Source organism: Camelus dromedarius, chromosome 1 (assembly GCF_036321535.1).
Source record: "Camelus dromedarius isolate mCamDro1 chromosome 1, mCamDro1.pat, whole genome shotgun sequence".
Classification (NCBI taxonomy): domain Eukaryota; kingdom Metazoa; phylum Chordata; class Mammalia; order Artiodactyla; family Camelidae; genus Camelus; species Camelus dromedarius.
The window spans coordinates 113009154-113036672 of record NC_087436.1 but is presented as its reverse complement, the minus strand read 5'-3'; the positions used below and the strand labels follow the sequence as shown (position 1 = coordinate 113036672).

Below are 27519 nucleotides of genomic sequence, written 5' to 3'. Positions count from 1 at the left end.
CCTGTTTCTCCTACAAAAACATTCCAATTTCAGAAGCTTTACATATGGCTTCCCCTCTGGGAAGTTCGTGAAGCTTGTTAAACAACGTCATGAGGGTGGGGAAGTCCTGCTCTTCCCCATCTCACTAAAGAGACATTTCACTTTTTCCTATTGCTTGGGTCAAAAACTTCTAGTCACCATAACTCATGTCCTTCTACTTGCCCACGCCCAATCTGTCCATGAGTCCTGTTTGCTGTACTTTCAGATCTAAAACATGACCATTTCTCAGCATCCCCATTGCTACCATCCTGACCCAAACCATGTTCAACTCTCACCAGAAGTGTTGTAATAAAATAAAGTGTTGCAATAGCCTCTTATCTGATGCCCCTGCTTCTAGTCTCACCCTCCTGCTCGCCCCAGCACCCAGCGTGGTCTTGGAAAAGTAGTCACGTGACTCCTCTGTTCACATCCTCTGAGGACTCTCAGTTGACTCAGAGTTAAAGCCAAATTCTGTAGAATGACCTACGCAGTGTGTCTCCCCCTTATCTCTATGACCTGATATCTTAATATTCCATCTCCTACCCCTCGTGGCTCCCTGTTCCGCATATACCCTGTATACACCCTGTATACTTTAAATCATCTCTTGCTTGCTTATAATACCTAATACAACGTTAGTGCTGCATAAATAATAATTGCTGGTTTACAGCAAATTTCGGTCTTGCTTTGTGGAACTTTCTGGAATTTTTTCAGAATATTTTCTATCTGTGGTTGGCAGAATCTTCAGATACAGAACTCCTGGCATGAGGGCCAACCATACTGCACTTCTAATTTTACAGCAAGTCCTTGGAAAGTCCTTGTATCCCCCAAAGTATACAAAGAGCTCTGGTCTGGACAGTGTGATTCACAGAACAATGGCCTATCAAGAAATGTGGGAATTTCTGCAAAAGTACAGAGAAGAGAGGAGCACATCCAGATGGTGCAGTAAAGACCTTAGAAACCCACGTCTCCATAGACAACATGTCACATCGACTCAGGGACGGTGGACGAGAAGATCGGAAGATTATTTCAAAATGCAAGACCTTTTTTATTAGAAGGTGGTTGTGTGTTCTGAGGGGTCAGGTATCATAGAAGTGGTTTAAAGAAAAATGGAACATGTCCGCTGTTTTATTTAGTCTGTAAGGAGAGAGAAATGGACTCAAGCACGTATGGGAGGCAGCACGGGCAAGATCTGGAAGCCACTTGCAAACATGTGGCTGATGAGGCTTTGGGATTCATGGGTTCACTGAGAACCTGTGAGCATGTCCCTGCTGCCTCTGACGGAAAAGCATCACTTTGCCAAGGAAATCCATATTTCATACTAACGGACATTAGGTACATATTTGTAATGGCATGTCTTAAAATTCTCTCTTTATCCATAAGTTCTTGCATGCCCTCGGATCAAATCTTTAATAATTTAAAAAGTTATTTTCATTGCATTCTTTGCATTGCAAGTGGCAGAAACTTTATTCGTGCCAGGTTTTCTCAGCTGTGTCACAGAGCTTCTTTAGTAAATGTGAAATCACGCCCTCTTTCAAGTTTGGCAAATCACTTCTTATCCCTAGGACAGGAAAAATAGAGACAGTTTGGGACCACAAAGCTGATTAGTAATGTAGCGGAGAAACTGACAGTAAGGAGAAAAAAATGCCTTATGAGGGATGGCTTAGTATTTCTAGCTGTTTGAAGAAACTCTTTTGGCCACAGTCTACCAACATAAAAATGAGAAGTCCCTATCAGTTATTACATCAGAGGGAGTGAATTAGTATATTTGGTTTTCCATGGATATCAAGTTAGTAATATTACCATAAAAAAATAGTTGTCATCATCAGATTTCACCCAAATGAGGATTATGTTTACTTTATTTGAAATTCCTCTTTAAGTATAATATCCCTCCCACCCTCATGGTTCCTTCATGTGTTTTCCTTCACTCATTTAGTGCCACAAGGCACCAGATACAAAAGTCACCAACGGTGTCCTTGCCCTCAAGCTGGCCCCATTCTAGCTGAGAAGATAACGTGTCACCACCTAGTGGTACGATCGGATCTGGAAATCTTTGTATCCCCCCCATGCCTTCCACTAACAGAGGGTTTTGAAAAAATCAGGCAGAACTACTTTTTATCATTTCAAAAATTTTCGAGGCCTTTACAGCTAATACTACTGAAGCCACTTCAGTTTGTTTATTCAGAAAAGAAGGTGTTTATATAAAATATCTTGCCTCTCTTCTAAACAATAATTTATAAAATTATTCTAGTGAACTCCATGTAGGTAGTAGCTATTTTAAGTCAACTTAAAAAATTAGATCTCTTCAAAAAAAAAAAAAAGAAAGAGGAGTAAATTAACAAGTTGTTCTTTTCATGTTCAGAGACATTGCGTGTTAACTTAAAAAGGCTTCTCTTTAGGGGCAGAAGCACGGAGGATGGTCACCCAGAGAACAAGAGGGGAAAGCCCCAGGGGCCTAGGCTGGAAGCCCTTCTTTCTTCGCCCAGGTGGGCCACACACTTTCAGTGTCACCTGTGCCTGCCCTGCGGGGCGGGGGACCATGGAACCTGGGGGAGGAAACAGGTATTAGTCGAATAACCACACAAATATGTAAATTCAAAATGCGACAGGACAAGTCTCGGGCCTCTGACGTGGGGCTGTGATCCACCATGCGTGCACACGTGGTCTATGAAATGGAAAATAATGACTTGAATTTTCTTTAACGAGTTGAAAAAGGGATGTCAAAGGCCACTTCACGGAGCTGATGGAGAGTCTCCTACAGAACTCGGACCTCAGCCCACACATGCAGGACTGCAGTCGTCACTGTGATCACTCCGTGCCTTCGCACAGGCACTGACGACGTGGTACGGTTGGCGCCCGATCAAGGAGCATTTTACATCTCTGTGTCACATGAAAGGAGGAAAGCGCAGCCCAGGCCCCGAGCGGCCAGGCTGCAGAGACAGGTCCCCCGACCGACTGTGACCACCATCTTCTTTTGCATAAGAAGACGTGACGGTGACTAACGGCGGCCTCTGCCTGTCACCTCTTCACTTCCTCCTCTCGGCCGCTTGTCCCTCTACCGCTAATAACACACCTTGTCTTCTCTTTTTTCATTTTTCAGCCTTTCTCCCTTAACAGTGCCGATGGCTAGTGTCAGAAGCCTCCTCTCCCTGCCCTCCCTCCCTCGGGTACGGCTCTCTCAGCACGTCAGCATCACCATGGTAGAAGTGCTTCCTGAGTCTTTCTCTCCGGGCCTGGACCCCTTCCCACCGCTCGGTGTGCGGGACCAGCACACATTCCCGTGTCCTCCCAGCTCCCCAGACTCACCCCACCTCCAGACTAAGTCACTCCAGTGCCTCCCCGTCTTGGCTTCTTTCCTCTTTTCTCTTTCTCCCTCAGGAGCGCCAAGCCACTACTCGCCTCAGTCAAGACCTCAGACACCTTCGCCTTCTCTTTCTCGAAACCAGGGGTCCTCCAACTTAAGTGTGTCTTTAAATCACTTAGACGGAAGCTCCACCTCCAGATTCGGATTCAGGGGGTCTGGGGCAGGGCCGAGAACTGGCACATCCACCAAGCGCCCAGGAGATGCTGCTGCCATGAGAACTAGTGCCCCACCTCTCAGGGAACGATCAGACTGTCTTTGTGGCCTCTTCGCCGTGGCTCCCACTGACTCTCTCCTCTTATCATCTCACCAGGGCATCCCAGCTGGGGTCCCTGGTGCCTGCGTCCCAACTGCCCTGTACCTGCACCCCCAGGTGCAGCTGCCAACATTCACCTCTTCTTCTCTCCACATCCTTCGAGACGTCCCCCCTGCATGGAGAATATATTCCAGACTGACGTCAGTGGCTCCCCATAACTTGACCTCAAACCCTTTCTGCAATTTCATCTTCTACTTTGTCCCAGTAGAGCCCTCCTGCTCCAGGCATGGTAACACTTTTTTTTTTCCCCAAACACTTTGCTTTGGTTCCACCTTTTTCATCATGATGTAGCGTGTTTGGGAACACTGGGACTGGGACCAAATTCCAAGCACCCCAGCTCCTAGCTCTGCGGTCATCATGCCGGTCGCTGATCACGGAGGACCTCAGAGTCTCCATCTTCAAGACCCCGGGTGATAGTAATACCTGTGTCCTCCTAGCTGGGCTGGCGTGAGACTGATGAGAAAATGCATTCCACACATGTGTCACAAAGCCCGGCGCACAACAGCTGAACGACATTCCATGATATTTATGTATAGTTTTAATAATATGGACAAAATACATGCTGCCTCTAAGATGTAGCCCAGGGCGACGGCCTGGGCTTGCAGGAAAGGTTTCTCTGATTGAAGTTGTGAGCGCTGTTGAAAGTTGAGCCCCAAAATCAATAGCCATCCATTCATCCGACGAGCCTGTTTCTCAGATCATCAAATTTGCGAGCCTCTTCCCAGTGGTAATTGAATCGCTAAGCGTGTCTGTGCCTGGACTAGTCGGGTGTCATTTGTTTTATTCTTAGTTAAGTCGATGTGACAGTCCTGATAGGACCAGCATTTTCACTGTCGGACTTAAAAGAAGCCAAGACATGTACGTCTTACATCAGATGGACGGTTGTCAGCATTATCTCATGATGGCTTATATGAAGTTCTAAATTTGCAAAGCAAAGTTACATTCTTTTGCTATTTTTTAATCTACTGTTTCCTTTGGGGGGGGGGAATGTTCTGTTTAAGTAATATTCTTGTATTTTTTAGGCTTACCTCCAATTCCCTCAGCTTCCAGAACAGGCTTTGCAGAATTTTCCATGAGAGAACGCATGAGGGAGAAATTACAAGCTGCAAGGGTGAGAGAAACCACAGGAATATTTTGTTCAGTGATTGCAGCGCATCCTTTCTGGTTGAGCTTGTTTTGTTTGCTCAAAACTGCATGAATCTGAATACAGCTAAATTTGTTTTTCACATTTTAAATGTTAATGCAGTATTTAACAGTGACACAGATGACAATGATGCTTAAAAAGAATTTAACGTCCTTTTTCTAAGCTATTGCTCTTATCTCGTAAAGAAATATGATGTGTATTTTTTTACTGATTATTTTCTCCCAAGATTGTGACCGAGGTCTTCATAGCACTCCTGACAACTTATAGCAGTAATTTTCTGTTTGATTCTTCAGTCCAAAGCAGAAAGTGCATTGCTGCAGGAAATCCCCACCCCTCGGCCCAGGTGCTCACGAAGTCCCAGTGAGCATCAAGTGGAGACTGAGTTCGGCGTGGAGGTAAGAAGTGGGCCATCCCTACTTTATGACCAAAGACAGTGAAGCAGAATAGAAATTTTCCAGCAGAAGTTCTTGAACAGAGCTATGCAGAGAGGAGGCGTTGAATTCTTACTGAGAATTACAACAGCTCCTATCTATAGCGTATTACTCAGTGCCAGGCATTTTGCCAAGTCTCTTCCCCATGTTATCACATCTTTATCCCAACACTCCTATGAGGTGGGTACTAATAGTTTTCTTTCACATTTGACAAATGAGAAAACTGAGGTTTAGAGGGGCTGCAAAGCCATCCCCAGGTCACAGAGCACGTGTGTAGAGGAGTCACGATTTGATCTCAGCTCCATCCCAACCCCAGTCTGTCTCATGGGCCGGCGTTGCTGGATCCATGGATCTTGCTGGGAAACAGAGAAAGAGATTAGAGTAGAATCGGATGGCGGGGGCCTTGAGGGTTACACTGAGGGGCTCCGATGGTTTTCTGCATGCCCTGGAAAGCTGTTGACAATATAGGATGCAATATTGAATCTACTGGACTGATTTTTGTTTGAACATGAGAGGCTGGTGGGGCATCTCAATGTGTGCTCCCCTGGAGATGCAGACAGTGGAAGGAACCAGGCCTGGAGAAGCAGATGTAGGAGGCAGCTCTACTGTGAGAGTTTTGAAGTTCTGAGAGTGCCTTTGTTTCCCGAGGGCAAGAATGAATGAATGAAGACAATCTTACACTTGGGAAAAAACTGACCATCAAGGCCCGTGAGGCAGAGAGGAAGCCAGTAAAAGAAAGAAAGACATCAGGGATGCAGATGAAGGACAAGCATGTAAGAGGGCAGAAGAAGGAACAGGAGGAGCGGAGGGCGCAGGGAGGTGCTTGCAAGTCTAGTCCAGCTGATGGTTGTTGATGACAGTTCAGGTTGTTTTCCACCCTGAGACAAAGAAGCCCAGGCTTTTAGGGATATTTCTGGAGCACAACCAGTAATTTCTTAGATGATGCCATTTCTTTTCCTATGAGGAGATGCCATAAATTTTTACCTGTATTCATCCCAAACAAGCCAAAGGTTGCGTGATTGTAAGGAAAAGTGCAGCCGTGCTCATGGGTGGGGGCCCATGGTAGTAGGAACAGCCAGTCAGTTCACAGAAATGACTTTACGACTGTTCGCAACCCCATTCTACTGAGGGCACATGTCTTTTTCTTGAATTCCAGTTTATTATCTTCCATTAGAGCCATGATTGTCAGAACCGTGATTCTAAAATATTGGAAAATAAAGGAAAATTACCTAAAGTCCCCTCAGCTCGACACAGACACTCTGCTGTTTTGGTAGGTGTGTGAGTCCTGGCACCTAGTCAGCTGGGCTACGTGAGGGCTGGGAGGGTCTGGTCTCCCACACCTGGCCTCATCTGTACCTTCTGATGGGTAGTTATTTCACAAAGTCACGGTAGCTCTCATTGTCCGTGGGCCATGAATATGATAGCCCCAGTCCAGCTGGAGGCTTTGGAAGGAAAAATATACTCCCTTGGCTCTCAGGGCATTTGTCTCTCCTTGTGCGCGGGGCCTCGACCTGCGTGTCCATTATATTCCGTAGCCCCTAAGAGTCATTCTGTGCATTTGAGGCAAACATCAGCTGCCTTGTCTTTAGACTCGATCTCAGGGCCCTAAAGGAACATGGCACTCACAAGCATACTTCTTCATGTATATACCTCGACCCGGATGGGACGTCTAAAAAGTGGTCCTTTTATATATATCCCATGGAGCAAAGAGTGGAGAACAGGAAGAACATGGGAGCTGGACCGCAGCTGCCCAGCATTAAATGCTGGCAGGCTCACTCGCTAGCAGCGTGACCTTGGACATGTAAGAGAAAGGAAATAGCTTTGCATGGTCTTGAAAAACAGGTAGGACTTGAGAAGAATACCTGAAGATCCCCAGCGCAGGTACACTACGTTTCATTCCTAGTGATGAGAAGTGTTCCATGCTGTGGAATGTCTCGGTGTGGATTATAATAATAAGGTTTCCATCAGAGGTAGAATAAGTTTGTCCCTTCTTACTGTGAATATCTACATATATGGCCGGGACGGCTAAGACTTGCCCAGAAGGAAGGCTCGGCATTTGGATTGTACTTGCTGAAAAAGGAGGAGTGGCTTGGTTCTAGAAGGAGTGGATTAGGAATGAAGTTTTCCTTTACTGGAGGGGGTGGGTAATGAGGTTTATTTATTTAGTTAGTTTTTTCTTTTAATTGGAAGTACTGGGGATTGAACCCAGGACCTCGTGCATGCTAAGCACACACTCTACCACGGAGCTATACCCTCCCCACTAGAAGGGGTGGGTTTGAAGGAGAGATGAGGACAAAGCAGTAGCAGCACCTGGTGGACTGGCTCTCAGGAGAAAGGAGACACCCAGAATGAGAACGAGAGCATCAAGCCCATGTGAGCAGGAGGCTGAGCTCCCCACGGGGACAGCAGGTCCAGAGGCGCCCGAGGAGGACTGGCCTGCACCCTGGAGTGTGTGTGCTGCACTTATTTACAATTGGACATTATAGATGCTTCTCATCACAGGCTGTTTGCCTTTTGTTTTTGTTTTTTTAATGGAAGTACAGTCAGTTACAATGTGTCAGTCTCTGGTGTACAGCACGATGTCCCTAGTCATGCACATACATACAAATATTCTTTTTCATTAAAGATTATTACAAGATATTGAACATAGTTTCCTGTGCCATACAGAAGAAACTTTTTAAATCTATTATATTTTTAATCTATTTTTATATGAAACTATTTAGAAATGATCCTCTGTGAACTGGATAATCTATTGATCTGTAGGAGGAAATAAGACATTTCATTTTAGGGTTTCTTGATGATGAAATTTTATATTTGTCCAGTCTTGAGAGAGACAGAGCTGAGAAAGAAAATATTCAGCAAACCTGAACCTTCAAATATATTTGAAATTTGTACATTTCATGAGATGCATCAATGGTCAGAAGATAAGCCTTTTGAGGGTTAATGCTTGCTCTAGAACATCCTTAGTTTCTCGATTTAAATGGTGTATCTATCATTTTTTCCACTTACATAGACAGGCAGAGAGGTACAAAGGACTCAACTAGAAGAAGACTCCCGAGCTTACTCAAGAGTAAAGTTCCATGACTCGGCACGAAAAATCAAGTCTAAACCCCCGGTGAGAAATCCTGTCTTTTTAAATTATGCTTGTTTTAAATTATGCATACTTTACATCAAATAGTTTGTTGATTTCTTTGTGGTTTTCAAAACTATCCAATGAGAGATGACTATGTCCATGAGTTGACCCCTACTGCCATGGACTATGTAAGAAAAAAGTATGAGAAGTGATTCCCACTTTTGAAATCCTGGAATCTAGCTGGAGAGATGAGAATACTGCCTGACTCGGGGAAGGGAGATGCCTGGAGGGGCAGGAAATGTTTATGATAAGACTCCTTGCTCAGCTGTACAGTTGCACCAGCTTTTATTATGGGGAAAAGGGGCTACCAACTCAAGAAGAATCAAAACAAACCAAAATATTGTCTTTTTTTAAAAAATGTTAAACGTGTTGCTCATAATTAAACAAAAGTATCTTGTGCTGTTCTGTAAAGTATTGAATCCACTTTTTGGCATTTTAATCATCTTTTTTAAAGTTTTTACTGCTGTAAATAATATAGTTACATGTTTGCTGGAATGTAAATAACTGCTGATTTATAAAAAAAAAAAGTGACTCATTAAAGCTACTTAATAAAGGAGGCCTGTTGCACCTGTTAAAGTTGATTACCTTCAACCGAGGTAATGTGCTTAGGAAGCCTAGGGTGTCCCAGACGTCATTAGCACCCAGCCAGCTGTCAGTGAGCCGCGTGGAGCTTGTCCCAGCCCAGATTATTGAAATTCTGTTGCTTGCTATACTTCTCGGCAGGTTCCGCCTGGCTTCCCTTCTGCCAAGGAAGCCTACGACTTCTTCACTTTCAACTTTGATCCCGAACCAGAGGAATCAGAGGAAAAACCAAAAGCAAAACATAGAGATGGAACTAACCAAGAGGAGAAGGAAGGGGAGGAAGAAGAGCCACCTGTGCAAGAAGGAGCAGACAAAACGGTATTTAGTTCTCTGGTGGGAACCAGGACAGGGATGAAGATGATGGTGGTGGTGGTGGTGATGGTGGTGATGACATCCTAGCCAGGAAGAAAGTGGCTGAGGACAGACTCACCACCACCACATAGAACCGTTCATCCATGTCTTAGCTGAAAGCAGTAGGACTACTAGGTTCACATGACTTTCTGAAGCCCTGATTTCATCCCATAATTTGGGCAATGAGGGCCCTGATTAAATCCGTCCATCTTTCCTTTGTGGGAAAGATGAAAGCAGAACAATGTGGCTTGCAGATTTTTCTGGCTGGATTCCACACAAGGATTAGTATTCATTTCACATGCAAAATATTTGCCTCTCTGAGGCAAATGCAACCTAGCTCTCTCTCTCCCCACCACCTTACAGGTGAGCATCTTTTTGCGCCCCGTATCACACCCCCGCGACAACTCACATTCCTTAATGGTGGGTGGCATGTGTGAGATAAAAGAAAACAGACCGTTAAAAAACGGGCAGAGGACTTGAATAGCCATCTCTCCAAGGGAGATATAAAATGGCCAATAAGGACATAAAAAGAGACTTAGCATCACTAATCATTAGGGAAATGCAAATCCAAGCCACAGTGAGGTGCTGCTTTACACAAAGCAGAATGACTATTATAAAATAGATGGTAGGTAGATGGAAGAAGGAAGGAAGGAAGGACACAAAGAAGGAGGGAAAGAAGGAAGGACGGACAAGTGTTGGCAAGGATGTGGAGAAACCGGACCCTTGTACATTGCTACTGGTGATGCCAAGTGATGCAGCTGCTATGAAAAGCAATCTAGTGGATCCTATAAAATTCAAACATAGAACTACCACACAATCTAGCAGTCCCACTTCCGGTGTATACCCAAAAATTTGAAAGCAACCACTCAAACAGATATTTGTACACTCATGTTGATAGAAGCATTATTGACAATAGCCAAAAGCAGAAGCAATCTACCTACCCACCAGCAGGTGAATAGCTACATACAATGTAGTCTATACATACCGCAGAATATTATTCAGCATTAAGAAGCAAGGACATTCTGACATACGCTGGACACAGATGAACCTTGAAGACGGTGTGCTTAGTGAAATAAGCTAAGAGGACAAATACCGTGTGATCTCACTTCCATGAGGTACCCAGAGTTGTCAAGTTCATGGAGAAAGACAGCAGAATGGCGGTTGCCAGGGGCTGGAAGGGCGGGTTTCAGCTGGGGAGAATGAGAAAGTTCTGGAGAAGGATGGTGACGATGGCTGTATGGCAGGCTAAATATACTTAACGCCACCAAACTGTACACTTACATATGCTTAAAACGATCAATGTTACGTTACTTATATTTTACCATAATAAAAAACAGTAATGGAAGCACATCAGCATTTGTACAGTTGACCTATTTCTGGACTTACCTTTTACCACTTTCTTTGAAAAATGGCTCCCAGAAAGGTAGTTTCTCACCCAGGCCTATGAAAACTCGGCAACACTTGAGCGTGTTCTGTAATGATTGTTTTACAAATCCATGTTCGGTTCGTTCTGGCTCAGGACCTCCCTGAGGTGGCAGACAAGGCGGCCCAGGCTGCAGGCATCTGAAGGCTTGACTGAGTCGGGGGGCTTTGTGTCCGAGGCAGGTCATCCGTCTGCCCAGCAAGTGCTGGCTGGTGGCCGGAGGCCTCAGCTCAGACATCCCCGACGAGCTCCCCAAGTGTCCTCATGACATCACAGCTGGTTTCCCCAAAGCAAGCGATCCCAGAGGGAGCAAGGAGGGAGCCGGGGTGCCTTTTATGACCTAGTGTCAGAAACTACACTCCGCACTTATATGTTACTCACAGAAGCACGTCCGCACAGCCCATGTGGAAAGGGAGGCGAGTCAGGTCCCACTTTCAGGAGGCAGGACTGTCAGCAAGTTTGTGGGTTTCTTAAATCAGGACCCCTCTCTCCAAAAGCCACGTGTCCCTGGAAGCTCCGTGCTCCTAAAGCTGCCCTTTTAAGTCATGCCTACTTTGAAGCCGCTCCCCTGTAGCCAGCAGTCCGGGCTCTGGTCTGCCAGACGCTTTTGTAGTCTTTTCGTGCTCAAAGTGGATTTAGTCTTCCTGGTGGAGGGTTTGGGTCACCTGCGGGTCCCATCGCTAGCTTCCCTCTCCTGCCTTCTCTGCAGCTTTATGTCTTCACTCACCGCAAGGCAGAGGTGGAGGGCGAGCAAGAAGGATCACACACTGACACGAGGCGGTGTTCCTCCTTTCACGTTTTTGACATTTTCAGCATTCTCTGTCTTCAGATTAGGCGGAGAGCGTGGGCGCCACGTAGGTTTACCTCTCCCTGATCATTTTGCGTATCTGGGGAGGAAATATTAGGAGGAGGGAAGTGAGGCTACCTCCGTGGGCTTCAGCTCCCTGGCAGTCTCCACGGGCTCTTACAAGGTGGTGATCCTAAATAATGTCAAGTTTAAATTTTTAAAAGAAGAACAAGAAGGAGAAAGAAAAGGAGGAGACAGGGAAGAAGGGAAAGGAGAGAGGAGGAGAAAGAAAAGGGAAAAAAAATGTTCGGAAAATATTCAAACTAAATGAACATACTTCAGCTGACATATGTGATGTCAGGCCCTGTGCTTGGAATTTTTACATACATCATTTAATTTCATTCTCACAAAACCCTAAGAGGTAAGCTCTATTAATATCCCTGTCTTACAAGGACCGGAAGGGCAGGTTAGTTTCCCTGCAGTTGCCCAGGCAGCGTGCGGTGAAGCCAGGATTCAAGCCCAGGCGTCTGCTCAGCGTGTGTGGGCCCCGCACTCGGTGCATTTGCCCTGGGGTCGCTGCCAGGGGGAAGGTTAAAAAACTACACAACTTATGAACCCAGGCTCTTTAAGTGCCAAAGACTCAGCACCCTCATAGGAGGCAGAGTCCTTGAGGTTTCACTCGCTTTGCTTAGCATATGTCTTCTGACCACAGCCTATTCTGATTTTGACATTCTTGAAATATGCAGAATAGGGAAAAATAAAGCTTATTAAATATGAAAGGCCATACAGTTTTATGCTTTCATTCGGAGAAACGTAAAAGGAAAAGGTAGCTTTATTGTAGGATATGTCGTCTGATGCATTTAGTATCTTTGATTGTTCTTCTAAGTAAATTAATTATCTTTGCCTGATTGTTTCTTGTTGTTGATGTCATGCAGGGTGAGGAGGAGCTCCTTGAAGGCAAGGATGCTGAGGATCTCCTGCTGGGCTTAGATCACACGGATGCAGATTTTGTGGCAGTCAGACCAGCAGATTATGAAGGTGTCCACGTTCGGCTGCAGATGGAAAAAGAACTCCTGTTCACACCCAGTAGGCTGACAGGTTCGTGCTCTTTTTATCTTCCTGCTCAGCACAGGCATCTTCATTTTCCTCCAAATGAAATCTGGCTGGTGTACAAGGATGCCCGATTTCCACAGCCAGTCCCAACTTCTAATCTGATTTAATAATCTGGAAGAAATATGTTCAGACAAAAAAATGCAGAAGGTGAGAAAATATCCATTCAACAACACTTGTTGGTGGGAGAGCAGAGGAAATGCCAGGATGCTGTGGGAGCCCCTTCACCAAATCCGTGACCAGTTCTGGGCACTGAGAGCATGTGAGACTCTCAGATTTGGGCCGTGAAAAGGGAAGACTCTGTTTCAGCCTCTAGTCACACTCGGCACTTCTAGACCACTTCTGTGACCAGTTGGGAGGGTTCCTTCCTACACTGACCAGTTCTCCAGCACCAGCACTACAATTCAGTTCCGACACTACCTGGGGTTAGCACAGAACCCACAGAGGAAGGGCTCAGTCCCACAAGACTGCCCCTCCTTCACGTGCCCATCGCAGGGTGTGTGTCCCCAGGTTTCTCACACTTCCGTTTGACTCTGCGACAAATCAGGGGTTCCCATGACTTCCTCTTCACGTTCAATAAGTTGCTACAACAGAACATAAAACTGGTTATAGTTACTGGTTTATTCTTTATACAATACAGAATATGATAGAGGATACAGAGGAAGAGAGGCGTTGGGCAAGGTGTGTGGGAGGGACGTGGAGCTTCCATGCCCCCTCCAGGCACACAGCCCTCTCGGCACATCCACGCATTCACCAGCCAGGAAGCTCTCTGAACCCCTTCAGTTAGGATTATTATGGAGGCTTCATTATCTAGGCAGGATGGAGTAAATCGTTGCCTTTGGTGATTAATTTAATCTCTAGTCCCTCTCCTGTCCCAGAGGTGAAGGTAGAGAGATGGGGATGTTGGGGGTCCCAGCCGTCTGCTCTCATGCTTGGTTCCCTGGCCACCAGCACCCATCCTGATGCTATGCCGAGACTCCCAGGGCTTGAGATGCTGTGCGCCCGGAGGCAGGTTGACAAAGACTCCTCCCCCATGGGGCCATGGCCAGGGTACCAGAGCCGGGACCATTTGATTAGCTCCTAGGTGTAGCTCCTTGCTTCTTCTTCTCCTTCTTCTCCTCCTTCTTCTTCTCCTCCTCCTTCTTCTCCTCCTCCTCCTTCTTCTTCTTCATGGAGGTACTGGGGATTGAACCCAGGACCTCGTGCATGTTAAGCACGCACTTACCCCTCTCCTTACTTCCTCTCTCTCCTGAGTCTCCCTTAGCTCCTTTTTCCCCTGGAATTGCCTTTCCTCCTGAGAGTACCTGAGGAATCCCCCAGTTCCAATATTTCACACCCAACAAGGCAGGGCAGCCCGAGTCCTGCAGGAGAGCCCCTCAGGCTGGGAAGGGGGCCTGTGCTTACCTTAGTTGGAGGTTGGCTCTCTTTTCATTTGTCATGTTCTGAGTTCCAATAAATTATCTAAGTTCTAATTAAAGGCTGAGCTATGGGTAGACTATTGTTTTGTTTCGATGGGTCATTTTGAACCATCTGTGTTCAAAGTATCGGAATTTGTTGGCCATCCCAGGTTTCTTCTAAAGCAGGCGGCTGGCCAAAGTGTGCGACAGCTGTAACTTTTCATGATAACGATAGTAATAGTAACAGTGACCGTGTTCGGTGCGCTCACTCCACCAGGCACCTTTCTAGGTGCTTGATGCCAACTAACGTGGCCCGACCAGGGCTGGGGAGGTGATCTTTTCAGGCCCATTTCACAGATGAAGGAGCAGAAGCGCAGAGAAGTCAGAGCTCTGGCCCGAGACCACGTGGCTAGCAAGGCAGGCAGGCTTGTGATGCCGGCGGCCCGCCCCAGGGGCCACCCGCCTGCACCTGAGTCCTGATGCTTCCCGGGGGAGAAGCACTGCAGCTGCCCCGGCCAGGGGGGAGCTTCATCACCTGTGGATTTGCTCAGAGGACTCGCTGTTAGGCCTCCCGGAGCCTACCCGGGTCGGGGACAGGGGTTAGCCCCCAGGGGCTGGCTCAGACAGGGCCAGAAGCTGGGAGTCAGCAGGGCCGTGGAAGAGGCTTAGGGGATCCTGGTTGCACTGCGCCTGCTCGGAGCCGGGAATCGGAGCAGATCCGGCCTCCACCCTGCTCTGATCCACAGGGAGGGCCCTGTGAGGAGGCGGCCGTGGGGCCAAGCACACAGACCCAGCTCTTCCTTCACGAGGTCAGATCTTGAACATGTTCATCTATCCTCAGGTGCCTCACCTGAAGCCAGGGGGAGATGAAACCGTCCTGTAAGATGACTCAAGGCTTTTTTTTTTTTTTTTTTTTTTTTTTGAGCATTGAGGGGATAACATGACTGAAGTGCCTATGTTGTGACTAGCACATAGCAGGGGATCAAAACTAATAACTTCTAGATGGGGAGAGCATAGCTCAGTGGTAGAGTGCGTGCTGAAGCATGTCTGAGTTCCTGGGTTCAAGCCCCAGTACCTCCATTAAATAAATAAACCTAATTACCTCCCCCTCCAAAAACAAACAAAAACCAAAATGGTAAAAAAAAATTTTTTTAATTAAAAAAATAAAGGTTAGACTCCATCTATAATAATAATAATAACAACTTCTAGTGCCATTGCTGTTATTCTTGTTACTGCTTAGAGAATGGTCACCAGAGCAGGTGAATTCACTCCAGACACACAGGAAGAAAACATCAAGATTTCTACTTACGTGTATTTTCACTCTCATCCTTTCCTGGTTTAATTCTGTACGTGCAGTAGTACATGCATTTACTGGCCGAGTGCCCAGGAATGTTTTGACGACAAGTTCTGAAGACCACTGGGATAGTGGTGGTGTGGTGTCTAGACATGTGAACAGAGGGGTGGGGGACAGAAAAAAGAGTAAATCTATTGTTTGCTCCTCATTTTCTGCGGACCTAGAGATAGGTTTTTCTAGGAATCCTGGGAACAATATTAGTTGTGTTTTGCAGATGGGTCTGGGGTGCAGTGTGCCCAAACGGCCACACACTGGAAAATGAGCAGATTCGGGGTTTGGTGTGGTTTCAAGTGAGATCATTATAAAACTGGATTAAGTCTCTCAACTGTCATGGTCAATTCCCAAACGACAGCCTGACCCTCAGGTCAGCATCTGCTGGCTCTCCCGTAGCCCACTGTGCCAAAGAGCGGCCCACACGTGCTTTTAGAATCGGGAATCTGCTCCATCACTCCCAGTGCAGGGCCTTCAGTGATCCCAGCCTCTGGACCAGAACCCAAGCTCCTCCAAGACCTGCCAGCCTCCGCCTCCCACCGCCGCACCACTGCACTCCCGTGTTTCTCCATTTCCCACTCCGTCGCGCACGCTCTTCTCTTGGGCAGACACACACACTTGTCCCATCACCTTCCCTCTCCACCTTCAGCTGTCTGCAAATGTAAGGGCCTTTCTCCACTGTTGTGGCTCCAGTCTGTCGCCCGCCCGCCCTGAGTTACTCTCACCGCTGTGTTCTCTTCACCTCACCTATTGCTCTCTGTCTCTGACATTTTGTCCAGTCCTTCGCCTACGGCTGCTGCCTGTCCTCCCACTGAGTCCGCAAAGCGCCGGGCACGGGGAGGCTCTCTGCAAAGATCTGTCCATGAACCAATCAAAGAGTGAGGGAATATGTGAGGTCACAGTCACATTGCCTCACATAAAGCTTTTTAATTTACAAAGCACTTTGTCATGCATTACCTCGTTTAAATCTCCCAAGAACCCAGTGAAATAGATATTATCACCCTTTTCTCATCTCCTGGTCCAAATGCATTCCACTAAAGAGCAGAGTCGCTCCTTCGATTTGAGAATCCCCTCCTCCCAGTGTATGAGCCCCACGGGTCGGTTAGGTGTTAAGTTCTTTCATGATCCTACAACAGGATTCTGTGGGTAAACACATGCATCTCTTCCTTGGTTCTGCTTCTAGAAATCAGCTTGAAGCATTTGAAGCTTCCAAGCACATAACTAAAATCTGCAGGTGTGGTTTTAATTCACCAGATTGCGGTCTGAAATGCTTAGGTGGGCACTAACGTGGCTCGCATTTATTGGTGAACTGTCTAGTGCCTACGTATAAAAAGCTTCCTGAGAACGTGCAGCCCAGATACCTGGAAGACGAGGGCCTTTACATCGGGGCGAGGCCAGAGGTGCCGCAAACCAACCAGAACATCATGGAGAACAGGCTGCTGACTCAGGAGCCGGTGAGCACTCAGCCCCTGCTCCCAGTGCAGCCCGTGAGGGACTCGCAGAGGCTTTTCCCTGAGGGACCGTCACTGCAACCTGGTACTCCTTTCCTCCTGAGGGTGTCTACGGAGTGGGTCCATTTTTTTTTTTTTTTTTTTTTTTTTTTTGGTCCTCAGTACGTTTAGTGATCCTCAAGCAACACAACCCTCTCCACTGCTCCAGTCCCATCTTCTGGAAGCTAGATTCAGGCTCCTCCTGCTAAATCAGATATTGGCAGCCTTTTCCCAACTCACAGAAAATTCTTAATTGTCCAAAGGTGGAATGTTCTCAATTGTTTTTCTCCATGGTTCTCTTTCTTAAATTTTTGATGAATAAATAATCCATTTTTCTTAAGCACTCATTTAAGCTTTTTCTTAAACTTCTTTTGGTGGGGAGGGGGTTGAAGACTATACCTTAAATTAATTGTGAGAAGCATTAGTGAAGACTCAACTTTTTTTTTTTTCTACTGAAGTTCAGTCAGTTACAATGTGTCAGTTTCTGGTGTGCCGCACAATGTCCCAGTCGTGCATATACATACATATATTCATTTTCATATTTTTCCATTAAAAGTTATTATGAGGTATTGAACATTGTTCCCCGTGTTATACAAAAGAAACTTTTTAAAATCTATTTTTATATATCGTGGCTAATATTTGTAAATCTCAAGCTCCCAAACTTACCTCTTCCCACCCCCTTTCCCCAGTAACCATGACTGTTTACGACATCTGCAAGTCTGTTTCTATTTTGTAGCTGAATTCATACTGCCTGTTTTCTCTTTTTTCAGATTCCACACTTGAATGATCTCATGTGGTATTTTTCTTTCTCTTTCTGGCTTACTTCACTTATAATGATGTTCTCCAGGTCCATCCATGTTGCTGCAAATGGCATTATTTTATTCTTTTTTATGGCTGAGTAGTTTTCTATTGTATAAATACACCACAGCTTCTTTATCCAGTCATCTGTCAATGGACATTTAGGTTGCTTCCATGGAAGACTCAGTTTCTGATGGAAATAGAGACTTTACAAGCAGGGGTAGGGAGGAGGTGTGTGAAATGAGTATGTTGACAGAGAATGGCCCTGCAAGTGCTGTTTATTCTGTAAACCATATTCTGAAGGTCTGTGTGCTCCACAGGGGAGGAGATGGTTCGGAGATGATGGCAGGATCCTGGCGCTGCCGAACCCCATCAGGCCATTTCCTTCAAGACCCCCAGTGTTGACACAGGAGCAAGACATTAAGGCAGAACTTGAAACACTGTATACAAAGGTAACCCCCACCTTCCCCATTTTAATACAGGAATTTGCTTGAAAGTACTTTGCTTTTTGAATAGCTTGGAGTGGTGAATTTGCAGCACTCTAGAACATCTTGTTTTAAATAATTCACTATCTTACACATAGAGAACAAACAGCAGGCATATTACATGTAAGTGTGTCTCCTGCCCTCACCTAATCCCGTCTTTAACAAGGAATGAGTTTCTCTGGGAGGAATGGCTAAGTCAGCATCTTTTTTCACATTCCCGAGTGAGCAGCCCTTATTTTTCCTCTTCTCTCTCCGTCATCTCATATACTGCAGGATGACTTCCCACACACTGTCTCTTTATTATATAACGGGAGATTTTCTGTCCTCGCAAATCCTTTTTATGGTAATTTCCTCAGCTCAGGTACCACGCTGCCTGATTTAAGCCCCAGCTCGGCCACTCACTGGGTGAACTTGCCCTCCACCCCTCTGTGCCGTAATTTCTTTCTCTCTTTCTTTTCTATTTTTAATTGAGGTATAGTCAGTTTTCAATGTTATGTCCATTTCTGGTGTACAGCATAATGTTTCAGTCATACATATATATACATATATTCCTTTTCATATTCTTTTTCATTATAGGTTACTAAAAGGTATTGAATAGAGTTCCCTGTGCTATACAGTAGAAACTTGTTGTTTATCTATTTTATATATAGTAGTTAGTATCTGCAAATCTTGAACTCCCAATTTATCCCTCCCCACTCCCTTTCCCCCTGGTAACCGTAAGTCTGTTGCAATTTCTTCATCTGTAAAATGAACATCATATTAGCATCTGCCTCCTAGGATTGTTGTGCAGACTGGTTGAGATAGCACATAAAATGTCTTCGAACAGAGCTCAGTTGAGTGCTGGCTGGTGTCGAATAGACAGTCACCTGCCTTCACGATGGATTGCCTTGCTCTTGCTTTCCTGAAGTGTCAAGCAAGGATCACCTCCTTCAGAAACCCGTGTAATCATGGATTTGTAACATTCCAACACTGCTCAAGTAAGACAGGATGAGGGAATGTAATGATTCTATACAGCTACAAGTGAGGTGATGAACAGAGAAGACAGTGGTGCAAGTCAGAGAATCTGAGCAGAGTCAGGAAGGCCTACCAGGTGGTGGCTTCAGGCCTCTCCCTTTACATCTCTGGACCTGTTTCCTTCATTGAAAAATCTTCCTCCTCATCATCTCTACCTCATACCATTGTGAGTATTGAGATGATGTGATTTAATTGTGCATTTCTATAAAATATTATTGCAAACAAATATTGATGAATGGCTACCTTGTGCAGAAATGTGACCCTGGGAGTAGATTTACAGAACAAGCATAAACCTAAGTCCCAGTTCGTGAGGGATTTATCATCTATTGGCTTATATGACAAAGATACATGATATAATTAGTGATTGAGATAGTATCAACTTATGCATATATTGAATAATCCATCAGTTTATCTCTTCACCCATCCATCCATTTCAGCATAAAACACTGATATAATGAAGCACTAAATTATGGGTTAAAATTAGAAAATAGCAGGATAATTACTGTGGAAAGTAGGATCTTGAAAGAGCCAATTAATCTTATGTCTCCTGCGGAAGTTCTGAGCTGACTGGGAAGTGCACAGGAATCAGAGAGGGAGGCAGATTTCAGTTGCCCTAAGGGTGAACCTGGACAAGGGAATGCCAGTGGGACCCAAGGCCAGTTGGGCTTCCTGCTCTCTCTGCGGTGAATTATGTCCCCCCGCAAGCCAAGTTCACCGGGTGAGCCACCGGTTACTTTGCCCAGCAAAGAACCTGGACCAAGGGCTCTCGGGCTCCAGCCGACTCTCCAGTCACATTCCTCCTGTTCTTCTGGGGATGGAGGCAGTGGGGTAGGAGAGTGCGGAGAGCACAGGGGGTTTCCTCCCAGGATTCTGAGAAGGGAGAGCTTCCTATCTTGTGGGCAGAAATAGGACAGTAGAGGAAGAGGATAGTTCCACTAAGAGGAGCCGGTCACCCTGCATGAAAGAGCGGAAGAAGTGAGTGAAGGGAGAGACCTAACGGGGCTGATGCCTCCCAGGGTCGTTTTACAGAGGTTTAGGCTTTGAACACAGCAGAGCACGGAGAAGCCGTGCAGGTGCCTAGGAGGGAAGCAAAGCGCTTAATCAGAGGGCCGCGATGCTATGCTTACCTCTTTGTTTCTCCAGAACAGGTTGCCTATTCATTGCACTGTTGATTTGTATACCTCAGTCTTTTTTTTTTTAATGTGGTCATGGAACCCTCTGGTGATTCAAAACACATTGCATTTCTTTCAGAATTAGTATTTTTACAATTTTATTTATCTACTGACTTTTACCTTTTCTTACGTTTATTCATGTCTGTCTGATGCCAAGCCCATTTTTCCCCACTGGTCCATGTCATAGGCTTGCCTTTAAGAAACAGGAAACAGTGTTAACTTCATACGGCCTGTGTTTTCAATCTAATGTCCAAACGTATCTTACATCTGGGAGTTTGGAGACGATGCAGGAGCAGAGAAATTGATAAACAGGCAGAGATGGCTTTATTCATAGATTGTTCATCCATCTTCTCTCTCCCTCCTCCAAGACCCTGAGAGTAACCAGGGGCAAATACTGTTTTGTTCCTCTTCTAACCCTAGCGTTTAGCAGGAAGCCTGGCACGTAGTACACTTCAACAAAAGTGTGAATTGAGTATCATTTAAATGATTCAGCTGAGCTGAATGAATCTAGAAGAAATTCCTTATTTTCTACTCCTTTCCTTAACTTGGCTGTCTCTCCTGTAAAACTGTAGCTGACCTAGCACCTGGCTGAATCCTGGCAAGTAATGGAAAACCTAGTCAGCGTGCTCCATCAGGTACTGGAAATTCCTGGAGCTGTCAGTGGAGCCTTGATGAATCACACCTCAGAGTTCCCAGGTCTGATAATTAATCAGATTAATCCCAGCAGGATTAACCAAACCCATCCCTGACTGGAGTCAAACTTGATTGTTCTTTGATTCAAAACGCTAGACTGCCGATTCAGATGCCAGATTGCATGCCCTCCCATTAGATAAATTAGGAGGTTTATTTAGAAGGAAGTTGACAAATACCAACTTCTTCATTGAACGTTTTCCTTAATTGCAGAGGGAAAAAAGTAGTTTTTAAAAGTGAAACATTCTGCTGCTTCTAAATTGAGAGTCTTTTTTAAAGCCCATTAAAGATAGAGAAACGCAAAAAGAAATTAGATATCGTGCAAAGAACAAAGGTAAACTTCCAATGAGAAAGATTGCAATTTAGTATCTCTCAAGAAGTAAGTAACCCAAAACTAAAAATTAAAACTGCCAAATAGGACATTGCAGGCAGAACATAAACAACATTATGCAGTTTGCCTTAGCGTGTTGGCAAAGGAGGTTTAGGGTTAACACCTCTGACAGTTTTGGTTTTCAGTTTTCAGCTGAAGACTGAGGGATCAAATCAGTTTCAAAATTAAAACAACACACCCTATAAATACTGTTTATTCTTGGAGAAATTGTTGCTATTGTCGTCATGACAGTTTTCAGTGTGCGAGAAAAGAGAGCAGATACAACAGAACGAAAGACAAGGAACGAGGGGTCTTACTCCCTAAAAGGAAGGGAGTTGGGGTGTTTTGAGCAGCCTAACCCAGTGATCACCAGGAGTCCTGGGGGCTTTTTACACTTGGTTGAGCTGAGCTCAGGACAGAGACAACCCGCAATCCGTTACACGTGGGCTCATGCAGGTTTGGGGAAGGAGACGCGAAGTGCAGCTGGCCTAGGTAACCCTACGTGTAAATGGAGCCATGCTACCGACACTACGTACTCATACCGACAAGAGTATAGGCTGGAACCTGAGGGCCACACCCTCAGTGACCTCAGAACTCTGGAACCCGAGTAAGAGAAAAGGCCAAAGCCAGAGCCAGCAGGGGCCAAGCAATTAGAGTGGAATTTTCCATTAAGTCTGTACATTGAGGTTTAGTTGTACCTGTCTTTGTGAGGTGGGAATTTTTTAATTTGTCCAGGTGGTCAGGGTGATCATCAGACACACAGTCGACACATGCAGATTGAAAACTTCCAATACGAATGCAGTTATAACTGAATACTTTTACCTGAATGAAAGAGAAAAGAGATGGGCGGTCTGAAGTGTGAGGATGTTAGTGTCAGAACTAGTGCTTTCGTAAGTTAGGAAATGCCGGTGGAATATGACCCCTGTAGGTATGGTCTTGCCTCCCTGTAAATCCAAATGAGAGTCAGGTCAGCACATTTCAGAAGGTTCTGAGGTGTGTCAGTCCGTTCCTATTCGAGCCTGCCATATCTGTAAACACATCCCAGTTGTAGAAGAACATTTTTAAAATATACAAAAATCTCTAGATCTTCTCATCAAAGACAGACGGAAGTGTTGTTTTATGGGAGAAAACTTGTTATTTTATGAAAATATAGGCTACCCTGGACTGCAGTCCTGTAGGAAATCACAGGACAGCACAACACAACAACACATTTACTGGTAAACAAAGACTCACATGTATGTGCTTTCCTGAAAATGCAAATATAGGTGCCATTTCAATGACTAGTAGTAACTGAAAAGCAGATCACACCATATATCAAAGGTGAATGTATTTCCGTACATATACATACACACTTACACACACAGTCTGGACCTCCCTTTTCCGTCCCCAAGCTGATCGAGGATTCTAACTCTGAAGCCCCCTCTTCCGGGTTCCCACCCCTCCCTCTACACATCTCAGGCTTTATCCTTCCTGCCCCACATTATAAAGATCAGATCACAGGTCCCCCCTCTAAATCTGTCGCTGCTTAGAAACAGGACCATCACACTGTAGACAACCAACCACTCGTCTCTGTGGCGTGAATGAGATGACACATGCGAAGTGCTTCACGTGATGCCTAGCGACCCGCAAGGTGCCCGCGGGAAGCTCTTCCTCCACCTCCCATTTCTACGTTAGAGAGACAGAGGCACGGACATGCGCAGTGACTGGCCCAAGGCTCCAGAGCAAGTTAGAGGCAGAGCCAGGGCCAGAATCCCAGCCTCCCGGCCCCAGTGCAGCATTTTCACGTGGCACCGTGAAGAAGATTAAATGGTGAGATCACTGAACACGTTACCCACAGTTTGTGAAGGGTAGAAGTTTCACCTCTGACCAGAGTAGTTGCAACTTCCATTTAACCTCATAACTTGTAAGTAATGCATTCGGGCTGCACAATCTTACACTGTCATCTTCCAGGTAACATGAGATAGCTTCCCAAGCTCCTCTCTGCAAACAGGGAGGATCGCATCCTCTCGGTGTCTGTGATGAGGAGAGAACACGGAGACAAAGGAAAAAAAGACACCTTGGAGCTCCCCAGCCTCAAAAACTAGACTCCCCAGGAACAGCAGAGATCAACATAGAATATCTTGATGACTTTAAGGAAGAAAAATGGAGATTTATCTGACACGCTGTACACCAAGCAATCCAGGAAAGTCCCGGTGGAAATTTCCACTCCCATTTTCTGCACACTCAGCAGCTCCATGTCCCTCTCCCTGTTGCTCTGCAGGCGGGTTTTCCTCTTCCCCAGGAAAACTCGGTGTCAGCAGGAAGCTCGGTGCAGTTAGTCAGTCCCTGGCTGTTGTCTACACACTAAAAACTTCTCCACATAGAGAATATATCTATGATCCAAATAATGATCAGTTTGGACTAGAATCTATGCTTCTCTCATTAAAAGAATTTCAAGGTCATCAGCTGCAAAACCCAAGATTTCCAAGAAATGGGACAGTCACATGAGAAAGATGAGGACTGTCACTCAGTAGAGATAAACTCCAAAACACCTAGGAAAGCAAGGTGGAAATGGTTTCTTTTCTCACTCCTTGCCTTCTGTTTCACTTTTCAAGTGTTCAGAAAAGAGCAGCCCCTGAAAACGGCAGGGAACAGGGAAGGGAGCATCGTTCTCCTGGCTTGATCAGGGCAGGAGGTATTGTGCATCTGACTTTTCCCACTGCACATTAGCTCAGTGTCTCGTAAGGGTTTAACTGTGTCTCCCCCCACCCCCTCTACTCTGCTCTCCTCGGCAGGCAGTAAAATACATCCACAGAAGTCAGCATATGATTGGATCTGGAGACCCTCCTGGAAATTTCCAACTGGACATTGATATTTCAGGGCTCATCTTCACACATCATCCCTGTTTCAGCCGAGAGCATGTTTTGGCAGCCAAGCTGGCCCAGTTATACGACCAGTACCTTGCAAGACGCCAGAGAAACAAGGCAAAATTTCTTACTGATAAGGTACCTGTGATCTCTTCCACGCCGGTTGTGATGGGGTTGGTTCATCTGAGGAGCCCAAATAACAAAAATAGCTTCCAGCAGCAAATGCTCAGCAAACGCCTTTCTCGCTTCCTCTGTCTAGAATGTGCTATGTTGTCCTCCCTAGAGGCAAAAGAAAGGATACAACAGTGTTTAACGTGTGCAAATTCAGTGGCATACACTTGGCTTAAAGAAAGATTTGTGCAAACAGACAAGTGATCTCATCCACCAGGAGTGGGTGTTGGGTGGAAGGTACGGGGCTGTGTCTTGCTTAACGTGATCTCAGGTGCTGAGACCGCTCATGGCTTGAGAACCTTTCTGCCCTTAGAGATACTCTCATTATGTGTAATTTCCCCTAACATGGTACCTAGACACAAGTCAGTTGTTTCAGCTGACGCTCAAAGAAATGGCTGTCCATCTTGGATTTACTTCTAACGTGATCCTACCCCGTGGGAGTTCCATGGGTAGTTTTGACTGTAGGCAATTTTAGTCTTACGCTCTGACTTTAAAACCTCACTGCCCAAACAAGAGATAACTCCACAGTACCTCCTCTTACGAGTCTATAATTTAATGCTTCCTTTATATCACAAGAATATCACTGTATGTCCAGGTCCCAGAAAGGCCCCCTCTCTACCTTGAAAGAAAACTTATTTCTGAGATGCTAGAGTAAAAATAACATTTATCGCGAGCAGCTGGATCTGGGTCACAGAACAAGGATGGACACACACTGTTACTTATTATTCCTTCTTTTTTTAAAGAATAGAAGCAAAAGCTCCCTGTCAAAGTTCACTTTGGTGAAAGCGTGGAGACAGCTGGATGCTTGAACATCCATTTAGTTTTCTGGCAGCATTGGTCCTGGAGAAGTGGGTGCGTCCAAGAACATTGTTTGTAGTAAGGAGTAGGACTTCTAACTCAAAATGGGTATCCATATTTTTTTTCAGCTCCAAGCTCTAAGAAATGCTGTTCAGATGGGACTTCATCCAGCAAAATCTCCTAAGTCTCTGGAAACAACCCCAAAAGCCATCAATGAATATAAATCTGAAATTCGGTGAGTGAAGTCTGTAATTGTAACTACTGCTTTTTTTTTTTCCTGTCCTTGTTGAGAGTTTATTTTCCAGAGTTCTTCTGAATGCACTGAATACATGTGAAATTAAGCCAAATGAAATGATAATGAGACGTCCATCAAATTAACACCAAAGTTGAATGAGGACATGGGGGTTCGGGGGTTAGGGTAACTTGAACTCTCTGCTGGTATAAACAGAGAGGAGAGAAGAGTTGAAAATTCCCACAGTCTAGGACCCAGAAATTCTGCTTCAGACACGTGTACACTGCTTCAGACATGTGTGCACAGGCCCACTGGTGGATTTCACAGCATCACTTACAAAGCTAGAAATAACCCCAAACCAGAATGAACACATCAGCTTTAATCTTATAATGAACGTCCATACCACAGTTAAAATGACTCAATTAGAGCTGCATATATCCTGGGTGAAATCATGTTGAATAACAAAATCCAGCTGTAAGAGGATTCATGCTCTGGCATGGGTGACAAGATCTAAACAGCACGTGAAACAATACTCGTGTTCCAGGTACACGCATGTGTGGTACATACGGATGGAAAAGACACACATGCCAGTTTCTTCCTCCGAGGAGTGAGAGAAGGGAATGGAATGGGAGAGAGCTTCAAAAGTAACCCTAAAGGGGAGGGTAAAGCTCAGTGGTAGAGCGCACGCTTAGCATGCATGAGGTCCTGGGTTCAATCCCCGGTACCGCTATTAAAATAAATAAGTAAATGAACCTAATTACCTCCCCCAAAACAAAAACAAACAAACAAAAAATAAATAGATAAATAAACTATTTTTTAAAAAGTAACTCTAACATTTTATACAAAAACAAACAAATGAAAAAACTCTGAGAAAATGCAACAAAATGTTAAATATCATATTTTTATATGTGCTTTTCTATTTCTTGGACTTTTGCATAATTAAAACTCAGAATTCAAAAATTAAAACCCTGACCATTACCAAACAGTGGAGAAATACATAATGTAGAAGGTGAACATTTTCTAGAGTCCCATCGCTCAGGGAAAATCACGATTAATAGTTTTTTGCTAGTTCTCCCACATACATATCACATGTGTGTGTATATATTCATATATATACATCCATGTGTTTATGGGTATATATGTGTATATTTTAAGGAATCATACTGCATGTACCATCTTGCAACTTGCTTTTTTATGTAAAATGCATCTTAGACCTTTTCCTATCATACTACATCTAGTGCATTGTTTAAATACTGACATTACATCGATTTGCAATCCCCCGTTGATAGGCATTTGCATTACTCCTATTTTTTTATTATTTACATTGTTCTGTAACATGTCTATACGTATATATGTATGTACCTGATGAGTATTTCCACAGCATAAATTCTTAGAACAGGAATTAATAAATCAAGGAGTTAAAATATATACTTTCCTATATATAATCTACACTTGAGTTGGAAATTCTTCCACCAAAGCAGAAATTAGTGATGTTTGTATACTATTAATTGTAAAAGTATGAAAAGCATGCTTACAAGTGAAAATTCTTACTTATGTTAAAAGAATTGCACACTGCTGCCTCCTTGTGAAAGGAATTTTGTTTTACATACACTGAGTAAGAAAAAGTGAGGAAAGCTGTTCTGGATACAATGAAGGTTTGATATGGAGTCGTATGGATGCATCAGTACTCGGAAACAGTAGCAGGAGTGTGTGTGAGACCCACAGACCATGCCAGGTGGACCCCTGGACCACAGCCCCACTGACATCATTCTGCCGCCCCTGAGGGTAAAAACCTCTGAGACCCAGCATTTCTGATCCAGTGAAAGAGTGGATGTTAGTCCTTTATTGACTTTTCAGTTGGTGGTGAAACAGATTCTAAGCAGAGGACCTGTTCCTGGATGTCTCATCAAGTGAACCCATTCCCTGGAGCCCCCTGCCCCTGGCATCCGTTGAGTCCCCAGTTGGTGCCAGCACCACGGGATGCACTTTCCTCCTTATTTTCCACAAGCAGATCCCGGCCACACGGCTTGTCCTCTGACCTGGAGCCAAGCTGTATAA

General features: G+C 45.0%; 1 protein-coding gene across 3 annotated transcripts in view; it reads left to right on the top strand.

Annotated features, from left to right (window-relative positions):
- CC2D2A (coiled-coil and C2 domain containing 2A) overlaps nt 1-27519 on the top strand; it is a 114351-nt gene that overhangs the window by 21515 nt on the left and 65317 nt on the right. For all 3 annotated transcript variants that reach the window (XM_031437119.2, XM_064487930.1, XM_064487934.1), the window contains 9 exons: nt 4715-4803; nt 5130-5231; nt 8281-8382; nt 9124-9300; nt 12479-12641; nt 16713-16849; nt 18004-18135; nt 24189-24398; nt 25358-25464. In XM_031437119.2, coding sequence (XP_031292979.1) covers nt 4715-4803; nt 5130-5231; nt 8281-8382; nt 9124-9300; nt 12479-12641; nt 16713-16849; nt 18004-18135; nt 24189-24398; nt 25358-25464 — 1219 coding nt within the window. The remainder of the gene's footprint in view (nt 1-4714; nt 4804-5129; nt 5232-8280; nt 8383-9123; nt 9301-12478; nt 12642-16712; nt 16850-18003; nt 18136-24188; nt 24399-25357; nt 25465-27519) is intronic.